Genomic DNA, 26,187 nt, shown 5'->3' on the forward strand with positions numbered 1-26,187 from the left:
AGCCCCTCTTTTCAACTTTTTGGCCTCCCTGAGTGTCTGTCTGTGGGACCCGCGTTCTTTTGTCAGGGGGTGCAGGGCAGAGGGGGTGAGGAAAAGACATCAGATGGCCTGCTATCTGAAGCATGTGCCTGGCTTCAGTAGTCCCCTTTTGGGTTGGTTTTATTTTGTAATACGTCCCCTGAGAAGACAGACTAAGCAGCCTGGATTACCCTGCAATTTCTCCAAACTATTTGCATGAAATACTGCAGGCAAAAAGCCCAGCCCCCCATTGGCTGTTGCTAGGTAACAACATAATCATCAGGAAATTAGGCTGTCTTTTTTTTTTTTTTTTCCCAACCCGGAGTGTGTGGTTGCAGCGTTGTGCAGGAAGAGAGAGGGAGTGGAACAAAGAGAGATGAATGGGATGGTCTTGAAGGCGGGGACACCACAGCCACAAACCTGCATCCCACGGTAGGACAATCTGCTTTGGGTTGGGCTCTTTACTCAGTCAAGCCAAGATTGGTACATTTTCCTTTCTTATAAGTATGACAAAGCTAGCAGTTCCTACAGACAGCAGGAACAGGAGCTATGGAAGCAACTCTGACATTTGAAGTGATTTTTAGAAGCAGGAGGTAGTGCTTAATATATGAGAGCGACTCCAAGTGACGATGAATAAATGAATGTGTCTGGAGAGTGTGTGTAGGAAGATAAGACCCCATTCGCGTGGCTGCAGAATGCCTGCAAAGAACAGACCTGAGAATGTGCATGTGAATGAGGCGTGTGACAGAGGAAATCCAAGCATGCTTTCAAATGTGGAAGGAAGCGCCGTAAACTGAAGTTTCGGATTGTGTCCGTTATGACTCCACCAGTGTTTAGGCAGGTGATCCTACTGTTTTTCAGCCAGGCAGTCCTCAGCCTACCCTTCTGCCTGATTGGACTTGGCAGGTGAATGAAGAGTAACATGAAGAGAGCATTTGTGTGTGTGTGCGAGCGAGTGTGTGTGTGTACACATGCGCAAGTGGGCACATGTGCACACGCATGCACTTTGGAGCACTTAGATCATTTTCAAGACTGTATACTCGAATAGCAGCATGGCAAAAGCCCTGACAAGTGTACAGTTACACCTGGACACTTCCACGGGGTAATGAATATCCATAGAGACCATGAGTACTTTCCTTTCCCTTCCCGCTAGTCCCAGATGGCTTTCCCACCTCTAACCTCCCTTATCTTGTCCTCCTTTTGAGTTCCCTAGCAATGACCCTGCCCTTACACTAGACCCTCCATTGCCGTGCTGCATACTTCATTGGCTGGCTACGACCCCAGGCAAGCTAATTGCCTTGTACCATTCAATGCCTGCCAGATTAATGACTCCTCCTGTGTCTGGTTGCCCACAGCCTCCTCTGAGATTCCTCTGGGTCCTCTCTCTGGCTTGTCTTTCCCTTCTACCCGCCTCCTCAGCTCAGTCTCTCTGAGCTTGACATCTGAGTTTTTAGAAGTCATTTAATTTAAATGCAAAAATAGAAGGACTGTCTTTTTTTTTTTTTTTTTTTTTGGCCTGATCAGTGGAGGTGGTCCCCTGCCCAGTGGGAGGGGACCATTTTGTAACAGCGATACAAATATACAAATGTATCAGGAGGAAGACAGAATGTGTGCCAATAAGCAAGCGCAGAAGGGAACGCAGGCTCCCAAGCAGACAGCCCTCCACAGTGACTAACTACCTCCAGTGGGTGAGCCTAACAAGATTCCAAGCCCCTGCCCCAGAAGAAAAAGTCATCCTGAACTTACAGTGGCTCAAAACCCCTTTCTGAGTATGTGCACTAAATGGCACGAACCTGGTGCAGGGCAGCGTCAACACCCTATGTACAGATGTGACAGATGCTCTCCAAGACAGTGGTCCCTGGACCGGCAGTATCACAGATCTGCAGGTGGGGCCTGTAGTCTGTTTTGACAAACTCTCCAGGTGGATTCTGAGGTATGCTAAAGTTTGGGAACCACTGTGGGCCTGAAATTTTGCATTTTTAATAAGTTCCCAGATGATACTGACCACTCTTTGAAAACCTCTGCTGTAAGAATAGAAAATGGAGGACAGCATGTAATGGGAAGGATCTCCTTCCACCTAGAATGCCCCCTCCCTACTTCCAAAGTCCCAATCAAACCCATCTTTGCAGGCCCACCCCAAATGAAACTTCTAGCTAATTCAAAATGTAATAAGGTTATCACTTTACACCTTATTACATTTCAGGGATCAGCAAACTAGGAATGGTTGGGGGATGGGGATCAAAGAAGAGTATGCAACAGAGACCATACGTGGTCCTCAAAGCCTGAACTATTTACTAACTGGCCCCTTACAGAAAAAGTTTGCCAATTCCTGTTATATTTATTTATGTACTTTTCTTATTCCTCCTCATAAACTTTAACTCCAGAGTCAATATCTGAATCATTTTTGTATTTCATTCAGTACCAAGCACATAATAATTGTTCAACAAACATGGGAAGGATGGATGTTGGTTGGGTGAGCTAGTTTTGTGTTTCACCAGTGTTCTCAAAGTCCAACCAAAGAAATGATCAGCTTCTGTACTTAGCCACTTTGTGGCTGCCCCATCCATGAAATAAGAACAGTAGTTTCTCATTTGAGTAGATGATGAGAATCAGGAAGTTCACACTAATGGAGTTTACTCTTTTTGTTGGTAACTAGAATGATGAAAACCAGTGAGGAGCTGACCTGCCTCTTGAAAAACAAGACTAGCATTTAGAACGTTCATAAATGGAAGTACTATAAAAATAAGCAACAACTTACATTTTCCCTTGGATTTCTGGTGTCCAGTAAAATATTTTCATGGTTATACACTACCAGAGTTAAAAGAGACCCTAGAGGCAAACGCCGCATGGATCACACCTGCCATGACTCACCCTCTGCTTGACTGCCTCCGCCGACTGGAAACTCACTTCTTCACAAACCAGCCCACTCCACTTTTAGCAACTCCAACCGTTAGTAAGCACTTTTTTCTGTTGAGTTGAAATCTATCTCCTTACAATTTCCACTCTGCAGTCCTATTCTAGCTATCAAAATTAGCTACCTAAGTTTTATAAATATGAGGAATAAAGTAGGGTAAACATATACTTGACTGGAAAGAGTAGAAGATTGAGGGGGATCTACCCCATTTAGATAGTTTTCTTCTACAAACAGTAGTGAGATGGTTTAGAAATACAAGAAGCTAAAAGCCAGCAGGTATGCCAAGAGAAGAAAAGCAAACGCATGGGTATAAAATGGGATAGAACATAACATTCCAAGTACAATAGGAAACAAAAGACTGGTGGTGACAGTAGATCACAGGCTGACCACAGACATGCCTTATGTGTGTGCTAGAGAGGAATGTTAATAGCAATTAGAGGCTATTATTTGGGACAAAGAAGGGAAAGGAGGCCCCGAGCTGGGCCGGGGTGGGGTGGGGTGGGGGGTGTGCCTAGTGTGGGGGTTACTCTGCAATTGCTTTGTGATCCCAAAGCTATGAAACAGCTGCCAGGACAAGTTGCTGGGGCAGAAGCACAGCAAGAGAAAGCCTCTTAGGAATGGCCAAGTCCTTTAACTGGTGGGCTGGGCTGAAGCAGTGAGGGCCTATGGAGGGGACTGTCCCAAAGAAGATGGGAAGAGAGGGGTGGAGGAAGGAGGCTAAAATCTCGAGTTGTACACCTGTTTACAATGTACTGTAGTCTTAGTACTAGTCCAGACACCTTGCAAACTGACAAACCAATCACTGCATGAAAAGTAGCTCCAAGAACAGTGTTTATTGATCACTTACTCTCTGGATTTCTGAAGCACTCTTACCGCACAGAGCTTGGAGCTGTGTGAGGCACTTAATCTAGAAATAACACACGCTAATAAGCTTCTAGTCTCTCGCTTTCCCCCTTCCTTCCCAGCACACATGTGCATGAGTGCACATGCGTGAACACGTGCCTCTCATACACACACCACACACACCATGGTTAAGTCTACCTGGTTACCACTTCTTCCAGTTTCACCTGTAGGTGGGGTGGGGTTTTTTTTTCCTTTCTCCCGCCCTTTCCTTAGGAAGGAAATTCCTAAAGTTTGAGAATGGGGCTTTTTGGACTCTGGGGAAGAACTTATAATCAAGCCTGGAATAAGAGTATGTTCAATCATTGTAAAGGATTAAAAGCCCAGATTTTCGAGTGTTTTCCCTTCTCCACGTTCAAGTCACCTCCCATATTTACAGTTCAGGTTTGAGTTCTATTCTCAGACTGTTCTGGTTTATGCCACTTAATAGCTTTGTGATCTTGGGCGAGTCACTTGACCACTCAGCGCCTGCTTCCTCAGCAGTAATTACTACTCCAAAACGATGCCAGAAAGAGTAAGCAGGCAGAGGGAGGCTAATAACTATTAAATGCCTCTTCTGTGCCACTCACTGGGCTAGGTGTCTTGCTTGCATTTTATTATTCACTTCTCCCAATAACTCTTGAAAATCTGTATCATTAGCACTGCTTACAGATGAGGAAACTGAGGCTTGTGGATGTTAAGTAAACTGTCTAAGGTTTCCTAGCTAGAGCAGAGGCAGAAATCAAAGCAGCTTTCTCTGAATATGGAGCTCCTCCTTTTTTCTTCTAAATCGAGCTGCCTCCCTGAGCCTGTGCCTGGTACATAGTGGGCTTTCGGGAAAGGTAGGTTTCCTTCATCCCTACTCCCCAAAGGACTGTGGGGCAGTTGTTTTTGTTTTGTATTACATTTCAATTAGATTGTGCAAATGGTTTTGTAAACACCGCCAACAGGGCCAGGCTTATATCCAAGTAAGATAATATATCCGAAAATAGGAACAGGAAAGACCTACAAAGGTTAAACACGCCCCAGTTATCACTCCAGGTGTGATTTCTGGAGTACGAGGCAAGCCCTGGAAGAGTTACAGTTGACAGGCCCCCCGTGGACTGACCCCCTGCTTGAGATATCGCCTGTGAGACAGTCTAGCAGGAAGGCAATAGGAGCCAAGTTAAACTGATGAGAACTCACTGGCCCAGAGAGGCCTAGACTGGAGTGAGCACAAGTCATTCTGCCTCTTGTGTGTGGACTTGCAACCCTGGTTTCAGATCCTGTGCCCGCCATTTGCAAGCTCCGTGGCCGCACGTAAGTTATTGGACTGCTCTGAACCACAGTTTTCTTGTGGGAAAAATGAAGACATAATCCCTGTGTCGTAGGTTTGTTGTGAGGAATAAATGAAACCATGCATATCAAGCTGCTGTCCCTGAGCAAGGACCCCCAAAATGGCAAGAATTATCGGTTACCAGCACCAGGCCTAAGGCCACTGGCCTCCTAGTGGATAAAGGATCATTCACATACAGACCAAGAGTCTTCGTGACAGGAGGTACCACTTCCATCCCAAGGAACCTGTCTCTGTATAATCTATCAAAGCCCCATTTCCTAATCTCCTCATAGGGGATGTAAAAGGAGACTCTAGAGGAGGAAGCCTACACTCTTGGAATAAGCTCTGGGGGGAGCATGCTCCGGTGGCAGCACCCCAGTATAGCCCCCGCTTCTCCAAGGTACTCTTAACCCTGGTGTTCACAGAGTGAGCTAACTTCTTAACCTCAAGCGCTACAAAGAGTCAAGAGATACCTGTAGAACCACGGGGTAGGTCTGAGGTATATCCAGTTTGGAGGGTAGGACAAGAAGAAGAGAAAAAAAGGCTGGTGAAGACTTTATAGATAAATTTCCATGCCCTTAAACAATTACTTTGAAACCCTGGCTGTTTCCCATGATCCCTGTCCTGGCTTAGTTATGCTTGTCAAGAAGTAGCAGTGGCAGAAAGACTAGCCTACCATGGTTTAACCCAGCGCCGGGCCAGTTCAAGACTGAGATGGAGTAGCAGAAAATGGCATGCTCTGGAAATGGGGGAGGGAGGTGTGCATGTGTGCTCTGTGGAGAAACTTAGTATGGAGAGGCTTTTTATAGAGGTCTTTTTATAGCCTTGACTCCTGAGATTTCTCTCTATAAATCCCAGGAATGCAGAGCTCTACTAAATCTAAACAAGGAAGAATTGACTAAAACCATAGCATGAAGAATTTACTTTGTCACCAGACACACAAAAGAAGATTTTTCTAAGTTTGAGGTTATTGATGGAAATTAAAGTATCTTTCTCTCAAGAAATAGTCTTCTTTTACCCTACCCCAACCTACTCTCTTTCTGTGCCATAATCGAGGTGGCTTCAAACAACAGAAATGCACCGTCCCATAGTTCTGGAGATTAGAAGTCTAACATCAAGGTCTTAATCCAGGTCCGTAGGGCCACGCTCCCTCTGACATACTTCCTTGTCTCTTCCCAGCTTCTGGTGGCCCTGGGTATCCCTTGGCTTATGAAAACATAACTCCAATCTCTGCCTCCATCTTCACGTGGCTGTTTTCTCCTTGTGTATGTCTGCCTCTTCACATTGCATTCTTTTATAAGGACACCAGTCAGATTGGATTAGGGGCCTACCCTGTGCCAGTATGACCTCATCTTAACTAATTACATCTACAATGACCCTGTTTCCAAATGAGGCCACATTCTGACATATTGGGGGTTAGGAACTGAACATCTTTTTGAGGGCACACAGTTCAACCCATAACAGGCAATATTTGAAGTGAGAGAAAAAAGGACATGGATACAGTATACGATGGCTAGCTGGGAAATTAAAGAGATGGATGTCCTAACGTTAGGTACCAACTTAACATAATGATTGGATCCAAGTTTGTCTTCTGGGAAACCAGTAGAATAACATCCCTCTTTAAACCCTGGAGTTAAGACTGAAGAACCTTTAATAATGTCAATAATAATAATAATTCATCATATCATGACAACAGCCCCTAACATTTTTTAACTGTTTACTAAGTACCAGTTACAGTTCTAACTGCTGTCTATGTGTTAACCTATCTAATGCTCCAGATAACCCTACCAGGTGGTATTGTTGTCCCAGTTTTACAGGTAAGGAGACTGAAGCCTAGAGCGGCTTTCTAATTTGCTTGGAGTCAAACTGGGAAGCTGAAGGTTGAGCCCAGGCAGGCCGGCTCTAGAGCACGCATCCTTGCTCAATATAGAGATGGGCTGCCTTTAAATCTTATGTTCCTAAAGAGCCTTCTGGAAAAGTGCCCTTTACAAAAGAGACAAACATTTAAACAGGTAAAACAGACCATGGTTTTTTATAAAGAGACTTTTGAGCGTGACTGTGACCCATGATAAAAATAACTTTTGGGATCCTCACTATGTAACATGCTTAAAGGGATCATTTTCCAAATCCCAGATCAGGCTCACAGCCTTGCCATTCATCACGTGCTTACTCTTTGCTAAGTATGGTCCTCAGTGCTTTACAGACATCGCATTTAACCAGCCCATGAGGGAAATGGGGTCTCATTTCACTGCTGAAGAAATTGAGGCCCCAAAGGTGACTTAACTTGCTCAAGGACACACGGCTAATGTGTGGCCTGGTTAGAATTTGAACCCAGGTCTTTCTAACACCAAAGCCCATGCTGTTAGCCAACCTGCTGCAGGTACACGGTCAGCCATGTGGGTGTGCACAGATCAGGGGCCCTGGAAACTACAGCCCGCAGGCCGAACCCAGCCCACCTCCCCTTTTGTAACTAATATTGTATTGGAACACAGCCCCACTCCACTTAGGACTTGTCTGTGGCTGCTTTTGCCCAGCAGAGTTGCGTGGTCACAGCAGAGCCTAAAATATTTGCTCTCAGGCCGTTACAGAAGTGCCAGGCCCTGCCATAGACGAGGCAGGCTGCACGGCTGCCCCGTCTTAGAGCAGTGAGACTAAAGTGTCTCCACCGCGAACACTCAGTGTTTACATAACCTGGCGTTAACTGTATGTTCCGTCCACAAGAGATCAAATCCTTCTTGTTCCTCTTTACATTCTTCAGCCAACCAGCACCAGCTTGTTATGGAAACACTTGCTAAATTATAAAGAAAACAATGAGCTTTCAGAAAAAGTTTGTTCATTTAAATTTATGAGGTTCTGACCTTAACCAGGTAACTGTGGTTAACATCACCAGTGATAGACCTATCGATAACATGTATCCCTTGAGATGAGGCGCTGGGAAGGACACGACATCACTTCTGTGGTATTTTTCCCCAAAAAAGGCTAACCTCGTTCTAATCATGAGAAAAAAAAAAATACACCAAACAAACTCAAATTGAGGGGCAGTCTAGAGAATAATTGACCAGTACTCGTCAAAAATGTCAATGGCATGAAAGACAGGACAAGACTAAACTGTCACAGATTGGAGGAGACTAAGGAGGCATGACAACCAAATGCTATGTGATATCCTGGACCAGAAGAAGGACCAAATAAGGTCTGTAATTTGTTTAATAATAGTGTATCTATGTGACATTCCTGGTTTTAATCATTATACTGTGGTTCATAAGAGTATATAGGAACTCTTGGCTATTTTCCCAACTTTTCTGTAAGTCTAAGATTATTTCAGAGTACAAAGTAAAATAAATAAATGCATCTCAGGGCTTTCTTAAATTTTTTTAAAATTTATGTGTTGGGTTCTGTTTCACAATGAAATTGTTCGACTTTGATGGCTGGGACTGTGTGGTCAGTTTTAACGTCTCATCCTTCATTTCTGCTTTGTGAGCCCTCATTTATTTGCTTGGGTTTCTAGAGACACTAAAGGAGACAACATGCAGAGGATTGGGGAGAGAGAGGGAACTTTCTGCGGTGGTTTGAGCTGAATCCATCTGGACTGCTTCCAGCGTATCAGTAACCTCAGACAGCTGCCAGAGACATAATCAGATCAGTGCAAATCAGGACACTTAGGTTGATGCAGTAACTTAGGGAGGCATAAGGAGACCTCCCCTCGGGCCCCTGAGTCTAGAGAGCCTGAACGCTTTGCCAGTACTGACTTATTCCTGGACAGAGAGGCAGCCAGAGGAGAGGCAGAGCCATAGCAAAGAACAGCGTCGCCTGCCTCTTCAAACTCTCTGTCCCCCGAGCCACTACAGGGGTGATAACAGCAGCAGCCTCTGTGGGGGAGACTAACCTCTCATCGCCCGTCAGTCCCCGCTTCCATAGGAGAAGCCCACCCCACTCTGCCCCAGGGCTTTAAGCTCCATTTGGAGGGCTCCGTTTTCAGTTTCTCTCCCCTCTACTTCCCTGGAACCTCGGTCACAGCTGTAATCCGCAGCAAATGGATTTCCCTGACCCTCGGGACAAAGGCCTAGTGTTCTCCAGACTCGGTGGCTCCTGGGAGGGCAGGAGCATCAGCGTTTCTCCAGCTGCCGGTCTCAGGCCCTCTGGGCAGCAGAGACCTGTAATCAGATCGCTGTCTGGAGCTGGTTACAGTCAGCACATCACTCAAAGTGGTCCCTCGCGGTTGGGAGGGGAAAACTGACTAAAGTACGTATGAATCACAGCCTTCCGAGCTCCGGCTCACACAAAACCACACAGTGAGTTGGAACCCAGAGAAAAAGAGACTCTCAGTTCTAGACATTATAGCCATTAATCAGATTTGGCTTGGGTTCATAGTAGGAGTCCACAGGGATGGGTGGCCTTGTGGGGAGAAGTAAGGAACTAGTTAGAAGGAGGAATAAGGGTAGGAATTAAAAGGAAATTGAATGGGGGTGTGTAAAATGCTTAATGCCGAGCGAGTTGAAGTGTTCAGATTTTCTAACGTGGGGCCCCAGTTCGGAGTGTTAGGAGACTCCACGTGTGCCTCGGTGGCCCTCACTGAGCCTTCAGAGCTTTGAGCCCACAGAGCAGAGCTTTGAGGCAGAAGGCCTTAAAAACTTGGGTTCAAAGAGGGGAACTATAGTAGAAAAAGTTTGAAAGCTGCTGTATTGTTCCACGCTTCCTAATTAATTCTGTTTCTTTCCAACAGAAGTTCCCTTCCACCAGGAGACCAGTGAGAAAGTGACATATGGCAGGACCCTAGCTTCAAATTTCCCCTTAGGGCAAACTCCAGCCCTCTGGTTGAGCAAATCTCCACCATGAGTCCAGCCGGTTTTCTGGGGGTGCCTCCGTGTTCATGCTGCTGCAGGACAGTCAGCGGAGCCCTATCTCCTTGAGTGACTCACTTCCCCAAAAACTAGGGTTCAGTTTTTGCATAGGAAAAACAAGGAAGATTGTGGTAATGTTCGGTTTCTTAGATTGTGGTAATGTTCGGTTTCTTAAATTGACTGGTGGGTACACTTGTGTATTATCCTTTGTATATTATATATAGAGAGAGGTTATTTTGTAATATACAACATTTAATAGACATTAATTAATAATTAGGGATTAAATTCAGCAATCGCAATTCCTTAACACCTCTGAAAATCTAGTATGCTCCAATATAGACTTTGGCCAATGTCATTGAAATAATTGCTCAAGGTGAGATCATGGGTGAGGTCTCAGAGGGTGTAGTGTGGGAAGAGCTCTGGCTTTGGCGTCAGACTTGGTTTTGCATCCTAGTTTTGTGATGACCTTAGATAAGTTACTTTGGTAAGTTCTTCATTGACAAAATTGGCATAATACCTACCCCATAAGGGAGGTCATGTGTATATATAAAGCACTCACTATAGTGCTTGACACATAATAGGTGCTTAATAAATAATATTATTAGTGTAGATACTGTTGATGGAAGGTACTAAAATTAAATCACCAGCGCTATATGTTTTAAAGTAGTTGGCAAGAATTCTGAAGATGAGGCAGAAAGGAAGCAGAGCTTTCCAGTGAGAAGTAGGATGGAGTATGGCGTGTTTCAAGCAATTTTGTTCAATAAACATTTATGGAATGAAACGCTAGGTATATACGGGAAAACAGGATACGATCCCTACTCTTCAGGAGTTCAGAGTCTAGTGGGGAAGACAGACGCATAAGTAAATCACTTTCTTGTGATGACAAGTGCTAGGAGAGAGGTAAGCACAAAGTGTCTTGGGGTAAGTCAACCAACTGGATGGCTTTAAGAAAGAAATTAAGACCCAGTGTGAAGCAAGAGAAGTGTTAGAGGACGCTGCATTCAGTGAAGGTTTCACAGAAGAGACACAAGTTGTTCTGATGATCTAGGGAGCTGGTTAAGTGAAAAATGGAAGGCAGGCATTTCAGGGGAAGGGAACAACATGAGTAAAACCACAGAGGTAGGAAATAGCCAGTTTGGTGGTTCCTCAAAAAGCTAAACATTGAACTCCCATATGGTCCAGCACTTCCACTCTTAAGTATATACCCAAAAGAACTGAAAGCAAGGTCTCAAACAGATACTTGTATACCAATGCTCATGGTAGTGTTATTCACAATGGTCAGAATATGGAAACAACCCAAGTGTGCATCAGCGGATGAATGGATAAACAAAGTGTGATATGTACATACAATGGAACATTATTCAGCCATAAAGAGGAATGAAATTTTGATACATGCTACAACATGGATGAACCTTGAAAACATTATGCTAAATGAAATAAGCCAGACACAAAAGGACAAATATTACATGATTTCACTTATATGAGATTTCTAGAGTAGACATTCATGGAGACAGAAAGTAGATGAGAATTTACCAGGGGCTGGGCTGGGGGGGAGAGAGGAATGGGGAGTTATTGCTGAATGATGACAGAGTTTCTCTTTGGGGTGGTGAAAATTCTGGAAATAGATAGTGGTAATGGTTTCACAACATTATGAATGGGCAAGTTTTATGTTATATATATTTTACCAGGATAAAAAAGTTAAGAAATAATGAAGGTGTACCTCTACCTCACACCATATACAATAATTAATTCAAAATGGATCAAAGACTTACATGTAAAAATTAAAACTATAAAACTCTTTGAGAAGAACCTAGGTGTAAACCTTCAAAACATTGGATTAGGCAATGGCCTCTTAGATATGACAGCAACCATAAAGAAAAAGTTAAATTGGACTTCTTCAAAATTGAAGAGCGGAGGAGGTAATCACGAGCACGTGGGTATGTGGTCTTTGGGAGAAAAAAAGCAGATCTACCAAACCAGAGCAGTGGACTCACATTGTAGAATATAAGGTTAGAAAAGTGGGATGAAGCTGAGAGGTTAGTCCTGACCCACATATACCAGCCCCCAAATAGGAATTCTTATTACCCAGTTTTGCAGACTAGGAAACTAAAACTAAGAGAGGTAAACTGCATTGCCCAAGGCCATACAGCTAGTCACAGCAGAGCTAGCACTCCCAGAGCTAGGATTGCCTGACTCCATGCTCTGTCTCCTTCAGCACTTTGCCTCTCTTGGGAAGACTGAGAGACCAGAGAATGGGCAGAGGGAAGGGCTGGCCATCTGTTCCCCTACAGCAGTGACTACCCAGCAGAAGTGTCAATCTCGGCGCTCACAAAGCCTACAGTAACCTCCTCCACTTTCCCTCTGTCACACCACACATGCTCCTCAACACCCCACTCTTCTGAACGCCAGCAGGTGTGGTCTCATCGCTCATTTGGCAGAGGGTCAGCAATATTATTTGTATCTTTAACTTTGTACTTCGTGCCCAGTCCCTACCAGCTAAGAAACAGAGTCCAGAGGTAAGGAACAGGCTTCAGAGGATTCATGAACCTCTCCAATTGTAAGTACATTTTTTTATACATCTGTGCATTTTTTCCTGGGCAAGAGGCCTTAGGTTTTACTGTTTCTAATATGCCTTCAAAAGTTATGAACCCGAGGGCTTCCCTGGTGGCGCAGTGGTTGAGAGTCCGCCTGCTGATGCAGGGGACATGGGTTCGTGCCCCGGTCCGGGAAGATCCCACATGCCGTGGAGCGGCTGGGCCCGTGAGCCATGGCCGCTGAGCCTGCGCGTCCAGAGCCTGTGCTCCGCAACAGGAGAGGCCACAACAGTGAGAGGCCCGCATACAGCAAAAAAAAAAAAAAAAGTTATGAACCCGAAAAGGAGGATCCATGTCATCTACCTCTTTTCAATTTCCAGTACTTAGCAAACATACCCCACATGCGGTAGATGTTCAGGTTGCAAAAAGCTAGGAGCGTGTTTATTCGGGAACGTTCTAGAGGTGGTTGACAAGGAGTGGAAGGTGGGACAGGGCAGCTTTATGCTGTGAAAGCAGAGAAAGCGTGGGTTCAGGTAGCTCAAATGTTACTTCTCCTTTGAAGCGGTCCCTAGTCTCTTAGGCAGAGTCTGTCCTTCCCTCCTGTGTGCTTTGCAGGAGAGACTGAGAGGGAGTCAGAGAGAGAGTGTATGTGTGCACTGGAGAGACAGCTGTAGCCATCAAAAGTGGGAGCTGGAACCGAGAGAACCGGCCAGCCAGCGAGAAGGGGAGGGAGAGGGAGCATGCGCTGTCCGGAGAGTAAGGGCATGTGCATGGGAATGAAAGAGAGGACGTGCCTCATCAGGCCTGGGGGAGTGAGATGGCCAGGCAGGGGGACCACGAGAGAGAGGGGAGGGAGCTGGAGCCAGGGAATGGGGCCCAGAGTGAGCCGGCTGCAACTGGGAGAGGGTCTGAGAGAGAGAAAAGAGGGCAGGAGTGGGGAGAGAGCTCATCTGAGTAACCAGAGCAGCCCGCCAGGGTCAATGGAACGAGGGCTAGAGGGCGGGGGTATATGCACGTGTCCAAGAGAATCAGACAGCGAGGTGAGTGTGAGCACACAGGAGGGTGGGGAAAGGGAGGGCAGGAGTGAGCACAGGAGTGGGAGAGGATAGGGCAGAGGAGGCAGCAGCAAGAATGGGAAAACCAGGGGCTGGAGGCAGAAATTAACAAGACAGAAGAGGGGGAAAGCGGAAGAGGGTATGCAGAAGCCAAGAACGAGGTGATGAAGACAGGAGGGAAGGGCATGCTTGTAAGCAGAAGGAAGGGGGCAGGCGGGCAAGAGATCTCAGGAAACGTATTGTCCCCACGTTACTAAGGTCAGTCAGTCTGTCTGTCTGTCTGTCTGTCTGTCTGTCTGTCTCTCTCTCTCTCTCTCTCTCTCTCTCTCTCTCGGAGCAGTTGCTGTCTTGCCTGTGCAGTTTTTCCATAAACAAATGCCACACTTCCTTTAGAATGTTGTCTTGTTTTATTTCTCATCAAGGATTGAGTATACACTGTGCCCAAGATCTGCCCTAGCTGCTGCAAAAGAAAAAAAAAAAAAAAAAAAATAGAGCTGAGGCTTGATCATCCAGGATGTAGACTGCCCTCTCCTTAATTTGCTGTGGCTGCTGCCTTGTTTTATTTTATTTGTTTATGGTTATAAGGACTAATACTTCCGTTGAGATTTCCTAGGGTGGGATACAAAGCAAGAACTGAAACCCAATTCTGATCAACAGTTTGGGAAAGGGAGGTGGGCCATTGAACTAAGAAGAGACTTTGGGATTCTGTGGGATATTCCAAGCTTGAATCTAACTCCCATTTACTGACTTGTTGCTTGGTGAGCCTCAAAATCGCAACGGAGCCTCATCTCGACAACTAGGTTGTCAGTTTCTGCAAGATCAGAATTATGCCTTCTACTGCTTTCTATCCAGCCAATGCTTCCTTCCACGGAGCATAAGATGAGGTAGATTCCAGCTGAGCAGGGCACAGGAAGTACAATAGCATGAAAGAAGAAAAAGAGAGGAACTTGACCTAGGACATGGGCATGACCTTCCCACCACTCCTTCCTTCTCTCCCAGCCCTTCTCCACTCCTTGCCTCAAGGGGATGCGCAGCTTCCAGTTCTGAATCCCAGTCATCGGCTGGTCCCTCAAGGAATTTCTGGCACTTCTACCCTTAGTGACTGGGATAGAAGTTCCAGGAGGCTCTGCCAGTTCCGCCTTGGAAGAGGATTGACCTACTGGAACGGGACAGCGGGAAACAGACTGGGGACAGTTTTAATAACCACAACAACAGCCAATGCATAAGGAACACTCAATATATGCTCGACACCCCACTAAGCGCTTTGTATTGTTAATTTACTTTATCCTCCCAACAATCCACACGCTCTTGTGTCTGCCAGATTAAGACAGGTTAGAGAATGTGACTTGCCAAGGTTTCCCAGCTGGTAAGTGGCAGAGCCAGGACTCAAACCTAAGTCTTTCTGACTCCAAAACCTGTGATTTTCACCAAATTGCTCAATGTGGTGCCCTGCTCAGCATTAGATCAGAGAGCACTCAGTGAGTACTTCAGGAAGGAAACAGACTCCAAACACACTCGAAGCTCTTCTGGTTGGAAAACAAAACAAAATAAAGCAAATTATTTTATTGCCTCTTTCTCTCGTTCTGTTCTCTTTAGATTTTGGATCCCATTTCTTTCAAGAACTGCCTATATAAATATGGACAAATAATAATTTCTCTGATGTCCACTTTCTCTACCCCAGTGATGAAAAGTTTGATGGTGTGAGGAATAGTCCCTAAGATCACTGCTAGGAAGCCCATCGTAGGGGATCCTCCTAGGCTGTTTTTCATCTCCTCTAGCAGAATAAGTCGTAAAATTTAGATTCAGGCTGACCTGATTTCACACCTCGCCTAGTGAGCCAAGCCTAGCCCTGTCCTGATGGCAGGGGTGGCTCCAGACTTCAGTTCAGAAGTAGTCCCACACAGGCTGGTAGAGAGCGGATGCCTACGTATGTATTCTCTAGAATGCGTTTGTTAAGCATTTCCCTCCTGCTTCTTCCCTCCCAGCACCTGCCTGCTCATCTACCACCTGAGCGCCCTGACTGTGCCATCCTGTAGGCCATGGAGAACGAGCTGCCCGTCCCCCATACGTCTAGCAGCGCGAGTGTCGCCAGCAGTACCGGCAGCGTCAGTAGCAGCAGCGGTGGCAGTGGCCGCCCCACGGGGCCCCAGATTTCTGTGTACAGTGGCATTCCTGACCGGCAGACTGTGCAGGTGAGACGCCACCTGATTAATCGTCTCAGGGCTAGCCGGGAGGACGTGTTGGCATGGTCTGGTAGGACGACCCGGGTGCTAAATCTAGAATGGGCATAAGGGCGTATGTCAGTGGGTAAATATTTGTGCATCATTAGAGGAGTAGTGATACTAGATGGATTCAATCAGGGAAGGTTGGGGAGAGTGGGAATACTTAGCAGATCCGAAAATTCCTTTCTTATCTGGTGACTCAGATCCCACAGTGCCGTTTGGGGAGGATAAACATGTGAAATCATAAAGGACACACAAGTGAAAAGAGCAAAGAGAAAAAATGACTAGAATCTGCTCAGCCACAACCTAGATCCCCTACCTAAGTGACCACTTCCTTGTACCAAATCGAAGTTTCTTACATATGGAGGACCAAAATAGAACCCCAAACAATCCTTTGTCTTTACAGCTTTTTGCCTTCTTCCCCAAAGCAGCGGTTTGCAAAGTGTCATCTGTGAGGCCTTCCGGGTGACTACACACTCTTCCAAAATGCAGTCATGACCATGTTTTGCCGTCTGCCATGTGCCCCGCACTGTCCGAAGCATTTTGCTTATTTATCTTCTTCTCCAGCTGTGAGGGTGGTTATTATTAGGCACAATTCTGTAATTGAGAAAACTGAGGCTCAGAGAAGGTAGTGACTTATCCAGGGTCACCAGGTGAAGACAAAAAAGCTGAACCTGATTCCCCCCAAACCTGTGTTCTTATTCACTACGATGTCTGATTGAGGCTCCTGGATAAACTAGGGAGAAAAGAGAGACCACAGCCGAGAAGCGTTGATTCTGATAGCTTTGCTATTGCAGTTTGGATGTACTAGATGAGTGAGCTCATCCTTCTCTGGCCCTAGGCCCGGATTAGGGGATGGAGGAGAAGCCACAGCAGATGGTGAGAGAGCCTGAAAAGTCTAGTTAAAGGAGACCCCATCAGTTACTCTGGAGTCTTCCCTCGCCCAGCTCTCTCTGCCTCACACTTAATAAAACCATGCTTCCATCCTTGCCGCCTCCCCCAGCCTCCTCCTCTGGCCCCTCTGCACATGAGTATTTTAGCACCAATTTCTAGCAGCTGACATTAGGATGTGCCCTCCTGCCCCGCACCACAGTTCTAGGCAAAAGGGATTTGAGGTTTCTGCTCTGGCAAATGGAGTGACCCAAAGTTGTGTTCTGCACCCAAGCAGAACCATTGGGGTGCCTCCTATTTCTGTTCCTTGACATCCTCCAGTGAGAAAAAGTCCATCTCTACTACTGCTGTCTGGATGCTTGGGGGTGCTTTTAGGGGTCTAAGGAAAATAAAGAGGCCTAGATAAAGGCAATAAGAAGAAAAAATTCCGGGGAGAACAAGGAATAAAAAGAACTGAGCTCATGTAAACCAGGACCCTCAGAGGGGAAAGTACACTGAAGGAAGTGGGTGGAGGAGTTGGGATGGGGTGGGGGTATCTGGGGAGACTCCAGAGCCCATGGAGAATCTGTGATATCAGGTTGTTTTTACAGAACCCCAAATCTGAGCCCAGAGGTTGTTTTGTCCGAGAGCCGCCAGCCCCTGGAAGTCATGTTAAGCTGGAGAGAGCTAGACTAGAGGCTCACTTGCCTGGGGCAGAACAGCCCTGGAGCCAGAGCAGCAGAGCGAAGGGTGGGAAGTGGGCCAGAGCCTAGCGAGGGCCCATGTAGGGCACCCCATGGGAAGACAGCAGGAAGGTGACCAGGTGAGAAGGGAGGAGAAATGTACGGGGCTAAGGAGAAGAAGGTAGAGGGTCTCAGGGCTGGAGGAAAGGCATTTGCTTTTCCTTGTTCCTGGGGGTGGAGAAGAGGCTTTGAGGGATGGGAGGGTGGGAAGGGATCAAAGAGCAGCCTTTTGTCATCTCCCAGGGACTGTGGTTCAGCCAGTCCCATCAGGAAAGAGGGAATAGCAGTAAGGCCAGGGAGTGGGAGATGGTGGCTCAAAAGAGAGTGATAGAGAGAAGGAGGGAAAGAGTAAAAGAGGAAGGCAGCATCCCTGTAGCTGCAGCATCCCTGCTGTGCAAGGCCAGGGGGACCATCTTCTGAGGGACCGGTAGGATGTCCCAAGCAGCTGGGGGAAGCCCCTGCCGGAAGGGCGTTGACCTTGAGCAGGTTTGAGTTTGGCTGGCTGTGTGTTCAAAGCTCGAATAGGGTGCGCTTCGGACTTGTCTCTTTCTTCCCACCCCTTTCCTCCTCTCAGCCTTGTTGAACTTCGGTTCCCTCTGTCGTCATCATCCCCACAGTCCAGTTAGACTCATCTGAGGCTGCAGAATGGCGGGGAAGGGGGTACCTAACAAGCCTGACGTGGGACCCAGTGTCACCGGAGGCTTAAAGGACTCCTGTCTCCTGAGCTCCCACTGCCCGGAGAGTTGGTGGTAGTGGCGTGTGTAGCCCATATCGGGGAGGAGCAGGGAGCGTGTGTGCTGAGGAGAGCTGCTGGATAGGCAAGGCAGGGACGGGTGGAGCTTTGCACACAGTCGTCTCCCCGGCTCCCTGGCGAGTGGGGATCGAAGGCCTGGTCCTTATCTGAGCAGCTGGGGAGAGAGGGTGTTGAGCAGGCTTGGCCGCAGCGCGGGCTCTTCCCCGCCCCCCCTCGCCCCCCGCCCTCTGCAGGTGATCCAGCAAGCCCTGCACCGGCAGCCCAGCACGGCGGCCCAGTACCTGCAGCAGATGTACGCGGCCCAGCAGCAGCACCTCATGCTGCAGACGGCGGCCCTGCAGCAGCAGCACCTCAGCAGCGCCCAGCTCCAGAGCCTCGCGGCCGTGCAGCAGGTAAGACGACGTCACAGGAGCACCGCACGTGCCCCCGAAGGAAGGGGCAGGAAAAGCAAGCACTGCACGCGTGTGCCCATGCGTTCTCTTACCGCGTCCTCACAGAACCACTGCGAAGTGGCTGTGATCGTCATCCCGAGTGCTCTGACAGATGAGGAAAGAGGTTTTGAGAGGCTAAGCGCCTCGCCCGAGGCCACACAGCTCTCAAGCGGGGCGGCTGGACCTCTCCGCCTGCCTCGCCCAAGGAGGGACTGGCGGGGGCCTGCCTCCCTGCCTCAGCACACTGCAGGGAGGGGGCCGAGGGTGCGAGGAGGTGTCCACAGGAGAAGGCCATTGCCCATTCAGCTGGCCTGTCTGCCCTCAGTGGCCGAGAAGAGCCCAGTCATGCATTCGACAGAATCTTTATGCACCTGCTACACGCCAGAGTTCATGTCGGGCACCGAGCACGCCGTGGACCCTGTCCTCTTGCAGCTTGTGGTGGGGAGACAGCAAGTGGTCAGAAACACAAACAGACGAGGAGACAAAGTAGCAAACTACCAGAGCGCTGAGAAGCTCTGCAGAAGAGAAGAGCAGCCTGCTGTGGCTGAGTAACAAGGGGGCCCACCTTACGGTGGGTACAGCTGGTGGGGGGGGGGGAGCCTGTCTGCTGGAGGAACAGTGAAGCTGACACTGCGGGATGAGAAGAAGCTGGCCGCGGGGAGGACGCAGGCTGGACGTTCCAGACAGTACGTGCCCGGTGCTCCACGTGGGGGCCGGTGGGCCGGGTATGATAGAGTGGGTGCAGTGGGGTGGGAGCTGAAGAGAGCTGGAAACATTGGTAACAGTCACAGCTGACGGTTCGAGCGCTTATATGTAAATGCTCCGCCTCGTGTAATCCTTTCAGCAATCCTACAAGGTAGACACTGTGGTTACCCCACCTTATACAAGAGGAAACTGAGGCACTTGCTTGAGGTCACATGGATGAGCCAGAATAAGGGTTTGACTCCTTACCACTGCCCTATAGTGCACCCTGCGGCAGGTGAGAGCCGGGGGGTGATGACTGGAGGAGGTCTGGGCCTCTAGTGATGAGAATTCTCCTTTCCTAGGCAAGCCTGGTGGCCAGCAGACAGGGGAGCACTTCAGGCAGCAGTGTGTCTGCACAGACCCCCGCCCAGTCATCCTCGGTGAGTAGGATGGAGAACAGCAGGCAGAGCCCACAGCTCCAGGACCGGCTCCTTCCTCTTTGCCCAAAATTCTCTTGGGCTTCCAGACCCAATTGTGGTGAATCCTTAGCCGTGTAGAACCACGGCTGGAACCTGTTACTCTTACCAGAAAGAAAAAGTGCATGCCGCTTTCTAACTTCTTTTAATAACTCCCCGTCATCTTTCCAATGTCAAGGCTCTCTGTTCATAGCTCAGTCCTCTCCCCATCGGATCCTCCCTGCAGCTCTGCACGTAAGCCAGAGATGCAGCAGTGCTGGGGGAAGATCCAGGGCCCACAGATCAGAGCTGGTCCTAAAGAAGGCTGAATCCACCAAGGGACAGAAGAGGCAGAGAGAAAGAAATGGATGAAGGGGGGCAGAGTTAACCCACAGAACCTCCTGTTTCCTACTTCGCGTGTCTCCCTCCTCAGATCAATCTGGCAGCCTCCCCGGCAGCAGCCCAGCTCATCAACCGGGCTCAGAGTGTCAACTCAGCAGCAGCCTCAGGCATCGCCCAGCAGGCTGTACTCTTGGGCAACACGTCTTCTCCAGCCCTGACTGCAAGCCAAGCACAGATGTATCTGCGGGCACAGATGGTGAGTCCCCAGCCTGGGCCACGGCTCAGGTGGGCCGGGAGGACGGAGGCAGAGAAGTTGGGAGCTGGGCAGTTAGAGAAGCATGGGGATTAGAGAAGGGTGGGGAAGAAGCACTAGGGGGACAGTTGGCAGGAAAGAAGGGGTGGCATAAAGAAGGCGGCCTGGAAGGCTGAGCGGGAGCTTTGGTACAAGCTCCATGACTCAAGGAAAGGTGGGGTTCCAAGCTGAAATAAAGTTACCCATGATGCCTCCTTTCCCTCCCCTCCTAGAGTGAAACAGAACTATCCTCTTCTTATCAGAAACCACTCCCCAAAATTAATTAGGGTAGAGAATGCGGGGATCTGTGCCCAGGCGGTCTGTACACTCAGACACGTAAGATAAACAAGCGCACAAACATCCAAGTACCCTACAGAAGTGGGGTCTTACCCTCCTGGGACAGTCCTCGCAGGGACTGGCCACCGGTAGTTCAGGGTCAAAAGTGTGTTCCAGCCCAGGTGGTGAAGGTGGCAGCCAGCTCCGGGACATGCGGCTGCTCCGCTGCCTTCCCAGCTGGGCCCCCATTCCCATCAGGGTCACCCTGTCAGCCGTTCATCAGGCGGGCTTGCTCGGGCCGAATGGACTCAGGACGGCATCAGCCCTGCACACGCATACCTAGAGTCCCCCCTTTACACCTGTCCCTAAGGTGCAAAGGCCCATAGGAAGCTGAGAGGTTCCTAAGATTTAGCAGAATTTCCCGTGAAAGCAGCAGCATTCGCCCTAGGAGGCAGGAACATCTAGCTCTACGCGGGACTCAGATCACTGTGAGTCCAGCCTCCCCTCCCCCATTCTGAAGAGTTCTCCCTCCAGCTCCTCGACACACTATCCTAAAGACTGTACAGTCCCATCCTTCCCTCGGCTCCTACAGCCAGAACTTGACACTGGGAGCTTTTCTGGGTCCTGCTCCAGCACTCCCGTCCTTGACTCTGAGTTCATTGAGGTGCAGCTCCACTCCCAGGGAACAGCCCATTAGACACACATGTGGACTAGACTTCCACTTCTCCAGGGGGCCGGGCAGCCCATGTGACACCACCCAAACCTGATCTGTCTTCAGTTTACCCTGACCCTTGTCCTACTTAACTGCCCCCACTGGAGCCCTGCAGCCTGGCCAGGTCCCTGTCCAAAGTGGGGTGGTCGCGCTCAGAGGAGCAGACACGCTGTCAGACACCGCATGTCCCCTCAGACACTGAGCTAGACTCGCAGGGGCGGGGGTGTCATGCAGAGACCCTCAGTCCCTGCACTCCACGGAAGGAGATGCAGACACGAGTACGGCTCTGGGGGCTCTGGTTCCTCTACCGCTGTTGTCTCTGCGCACGCACGTACACACACACACATACACACACAAACACATAAATACACACACACATAAATACACACACACAAACACACACACAAGCACATAAATACACACACATAAATACACAAACACATAAATACACACAAACACATAAATACACACACACATAAATACACATACACACACACAAACACATAAATACACACAAACACATAAATACACACACACATACACACAAACACATAAATACACACACACACATAAATACACAAACACATAAATACACACACACATACACATAAATACACACACACATAAATACACACACACATAAATACACAAACACATAAATACACACACACATACACACACAAACACATAAATACACACACACATAAATACACACACACACATAAATACACACACACAAACACATAAACACACACACACATACACACAAACACATAAATACACACATAAATACAAAACACAAACACACACACAAACACATACACACACACACACACACAAGCACATAAATACACACACACACAAGCCTAATCTGAATTTGACTAAAAAAATGGCCAAAAGAATGCATCTAATTTGATCTCTTCTGGTGGAGAGTCCTGTTCTGACCCAGACCTGGAGTCCAGAGCAGGTTAGATTTCCAACATGGTCCCAGGGCATCTGTTGCAGCACAGGGGCCCTGCTCCCCGGGATGCTGCAGAGAGGGACTTGAGGGTGTCCTGCGATTGTTGGTCCCTCTGGGGTGAGCTCTTCGCAGATCCTTCTGAAGTAAACTTGACTTGGGTGCAGCCCCAGAATGGCCCCCCACCCGTGGCCCTTCACTGCCCGGCCTGGGTCAGACCACGCCGAGCCTCTTGAGAGTTTCGGGAGATCCCCCTGGACTCTTTCCCTTTCGTGCCTCCCCGCTTCCCCAGTTCACTCCCTGGCTAAACTGTTGTGTCCTGTGGCTGAGCCCACATTGGGCAGGTAAAAGGCGGCTCGTTTCCTGTGATTCCAGGCCCAGCCAGGTAACCTGGTGCAGGTAGCTAGGAGCCTAGGCGGCACTGTTCCTTTGTCCCCTCAGCTCATCTTCACGCCCACGGCCACCGTCGCTACTGTGCAGCCTGAGCTCGGCACTGGCTCCCCCGCCCGGCCCCCCACCCCCGCCCAGGTGAGGATTCCATGCTTGTGGGAGGGCAGGGGGGTGGGCACCCCCGCAGAGGGGCACTGATAATGGGTATGGGCCCGAGCCCTGGAGGAGCTCTGAATGTCTGGAAAGTTTGGGATGTTCTGGGAAAACAGGTGGGAGACAGGGCGTCCCAACGCTCCTAGACTTGCTCCTTAATTCACCGCTGAGAAGGCTTCGGCCACTCTTGACTCTGCTTCGAGCCCCGAACACAGAGCAGGAGTCAGCAGCATGCCGTGATTGCCAACAACGGTGGTCATCTCTACCTTTTTACCTTACACCCTCCCCAGGATAATCTCTGTTGTTGTTGTTGCCTTTTAAGAGGAAAATTCCACTCTGGTTACACATGCTAGCACCTCTAGGAATCAGCAAAAATTGCATGGAAGAGGGAGCAAAGATGAGTCCTGGGTCCCTTCCTTCTGCTGGGAGTACCCAGACACTGCGGTGGCTGGAAAGATTCTGTGGGCTGCAGGGGAGAGGAACCATCCCCAGCTACAGAACGGGAGGACCCACCTGGTAGCAAGATGATCAGATTTGTCAGATGTGAGTCTGGTACAGCCTCTGTGTGTCCAGCAGAGGGCACCAGGGACCAGGTTGAGTAAGCATGCTCATCCCGGCGTAAACCTGATTCTGAGGACAGGATAATCCTTGGCCTGGGGGACCTTGCTGGTCGATTAACTTTCACTTTTGCCCTGGCCTTTTCCAGTGTGGGAAGCCCCGTGCCCACCCTGTACCTGGGAATTCTTTCTAAGCGGTGTGCAGCCCATCCTGATAGTTTGGGGGAGGAGGGGAGGGAACAGAAGGGAGAGACAGCCCGGCCTCCCTGCCTGGGCCTGCCCCAGGAGGGCCAGACATCCCTGCTCAGAGTTCAGCTGCTTCTGCTGATGAATCCGATCGCTAGCACTCTTCTGTCTCCTTTAGAAGCTCTGCTCCGGCTTCCTCTTTCAGCCCGTCTCACTCTCTCTCTCTCTTTCTTTCTGATTTTAACAACCCACTCTCCTGTTCAGCCACTCGTGGATCCATCCCTAACTCCTCCCCTGCATGAACTGTGTGTCGGCATTGCTCCTACCCACATTCTCTGGACTCCTACAGACCCCTCTTTTCCAGGTACAGAACTTGACCCTCCGAACACAGCAGACACCAACTGCAGCAGCCTCGGGCCCTACCCCCACTCAGCCTGTCCTGCCCAGCTTGGCCCTGAAGCCCACGCCAGGTGGTAGCCAGCCTCTGCCTACCCCATCACAAGGCAGAAACACTGCTCAGGGTTCCCCTGCAGGTGCCAAGCCTGGCATAACTGACAGTGTGACGGAGCCACTCAAGAAAGGAGATGGCAACAGCAGTGTGCCAGGGAGCTTGGAGGGTCGGGCTGGACTCAGCCGAATGGTACCTGCTGTGGCAACCCACCCCCTCATTGCACCAGGTAAGGGCTCCAGGAAGAAGGATCCTATCCCAGAAAACTCAGAAGGACTATGGGTCAGGGGGAAACTTTCAAACTTTCCTTTTTCCCATGGACGTGCTAAGATGTCAGCCATGTGTCTCTCTTTCCCCTCCTATAGCTCCAGATTCTGTTTTAGGCTTCTAGCCTAGCTTTAAAGAACCAAGCCACATCAGTGGGAATAAATGAGACCTTCTTCACAATGGGCATCATGGTGATTCTCAGGGTACACAATCATAGCTCTTCACTTTGAGAGTGGAGGTTTGGCAGTTAGACTATTTTGAAATTCTCTAAGGGTCAGCAAAAAGGACAGGGGCTAGCCAGAGGCATGTAAGAATCCCACAGGGAGATGAAGAAGTGGGAATCTTATTTTCTCATCATTCAACAGACATTCGTTGACTAATATTCGCCAGTTATGTTGCCAGTTCTGGGTGTGCAGAGATAAATAAGACGTGGGCCCTGCCCTCCCAGGAGGGCACAGTCTGGAGAGACAGACAAGTACAATGCAATATAGGGTGATAAGTACTATAATAGATATGAGCACAGAGGCACTATATAGCCTGGCGGACAGGAGCCGAGAAAGGCTTGCTGGTGACGGTGACACTTGAGAATAAATCTTGCAGATTAAAAAAGTAATAATCCAGCAGATTACTTGTGAGGCAGATTCTGTAAAGGGGATGAATCAGTATTCCGTGGGGCTAAACTCCCTGCCTGCTAACGTTCTCCCAGTGCTGCCTATTGTAGGCAATCTTTAATGAGAAAATCTGCCAAGAGCCCCAGAAGCCAGACTTATCAGTCTCAGAAATAAGACCAAGCTGTTACAGCACAGAAATGGAGTGGTGGACCACGTGGCTTTGCATTAAAGAGACACTCACCCTGGTCACATCCCTGAAATAACCACTAACCCTCTGTCCTCATCCAGACTATTTTACCATCCAATCTAACCTGCATTTTTTTTTTCTTGAGAGACTACTTTATGCTTGTTACTAGACTAACCAAGATGGTCAAAATGTGATTTCTTACCTAAAGGAGTGTGCAGTCAAAAGGAGGGAGCCAGATATATAAGCAAATCCATTCAATTTCATAAATACCATTGTAGGAGTAAGTATGAGGTAAGTGTGGGCCCAGATGGGCACCCCAGTGCCAGACAGGAGGGGTCAGAGATGCTGTCCCTCCAAGGAAATGGCACTGAGTATTGAAGCAGGAGTCATTTCCCCAACAGACAGAGGAGGGGAAGGTATTCTAGACAGACAGTGGGAGGCGAGCTGGGGAGAATCTGAATTCAAGTCCTTTATTCACCCTTTTGAGGCTTCAAGGACAGATGTGGTCTTAGTCTCCAGTGGTCACTCAGCTGAAGCAGGCACCTCCCTGCAGAGGCCTGACTGCCCTGTGGCTCCAGGTGTTTCTCCCTGCCCGGCATTGCTTTCTCCAGAGACAAGTCTAGCCTCTTCCTTTTATGAAGAAAGAAACTGAGGCTCAGAGGGTAAAGTCTGGAGGGTCTTACCCTGAGCTGATAGAAGCTGAGACTAGAGCAAGGAGCCCAACTTAACATTTCTTCTACCTTCCCATGCAAGCTACAAACCCCAGAGCAACATCCGGGCTTCAGGACTTCCTGAGAACCCCATTTCTGCCCAGGCCAAAAGGTAACCTCTCCCTAGATCTAAGCCAGCCCCCCAGATTCTAAGGACCCTTCAAAGGAAAGACCAGTCCTTAGGGTTCTTCCTAAGGCTCCTAGGCAACCCTGGGGCCTCAAGAAAACTGGACAGAAAGGGGACAAGCCCTGATAAAAAACCTCTGATGTAGACTAGATAATATGCTGGGCTTTTTTATGTACCTCACCTCTTTTGACCTTCAAAAGAACCCTATAAGGTAGATGCTTTTAACCATTTAACAGATGAGAAAACAGAAGCTCAAAGC

The 26,187-nt window shown here is 48.7% G+C and overlaps 1 protein-coding gene across 4 annotated transcripts in view; it reads left to right on the forward strand.

Annotated features, from left to right (window-relative positions):
- PHC2 (polyhomeotic homolog 2) overlaps nt 1–26,187 on the forward strand; it is a 101,867-nt gene that overhangs the window by 36,682 nt on the left and 38,998 nt on the right. Inside the window, exons 1-7 of one of the 4 annotated variants that reach the window (XM_089896571.1) lie at nt 5,803–12,521; nt 15,539–15,745; nt 18,376–18,534; nt 19,620–19,697; nt 20,146–20,310; nt 22,734–22,820; nt 23,943–24,255. In XM_089896571.1, coding sequence (XP_089752697.1) covers nt 15,593–15,745; nt 18,376–18,534; nt 19,620–19,697; nt 20,146–20,310; nt 22,734–22,820; nt 23,943–24,255 — 955 coding nt within the window. In that variant the 5' untranslated portion in view covers nt 5,803–12,521; nt 15,539–15,592. Of the gene's footprint in view, nt 1–5,802; nt 12,522–13,595; nt 15,746–18,375; nt 18,535–19,619; nt 19,698–20,145; nt 20,311–22,667; nt 22,821–23,942; nt 24,256–26,187 lie in introns of those variants that run through there. The other 3 variants (XM_089896573.1, XM_022575160.2, XM_022575157.2) reach the window with 3 other exon arrangements.

Source organism: Delphinapterus leucas, chromosome 1, assembly GCF_059928025.1.
Source record: "Delphinapterus leucas isolate spDelLeu-1000000601 "Yukka" chromosome 1, BTC_Dleu_Yukka2, whole genome shotgun sequence".
Lineage (NCBI taxonomy): Eukaryota > Metazoa > Chordata > Mammalia > Artiodactyla > Monodontidae > Delphinapterus > Delphinapterus leucas.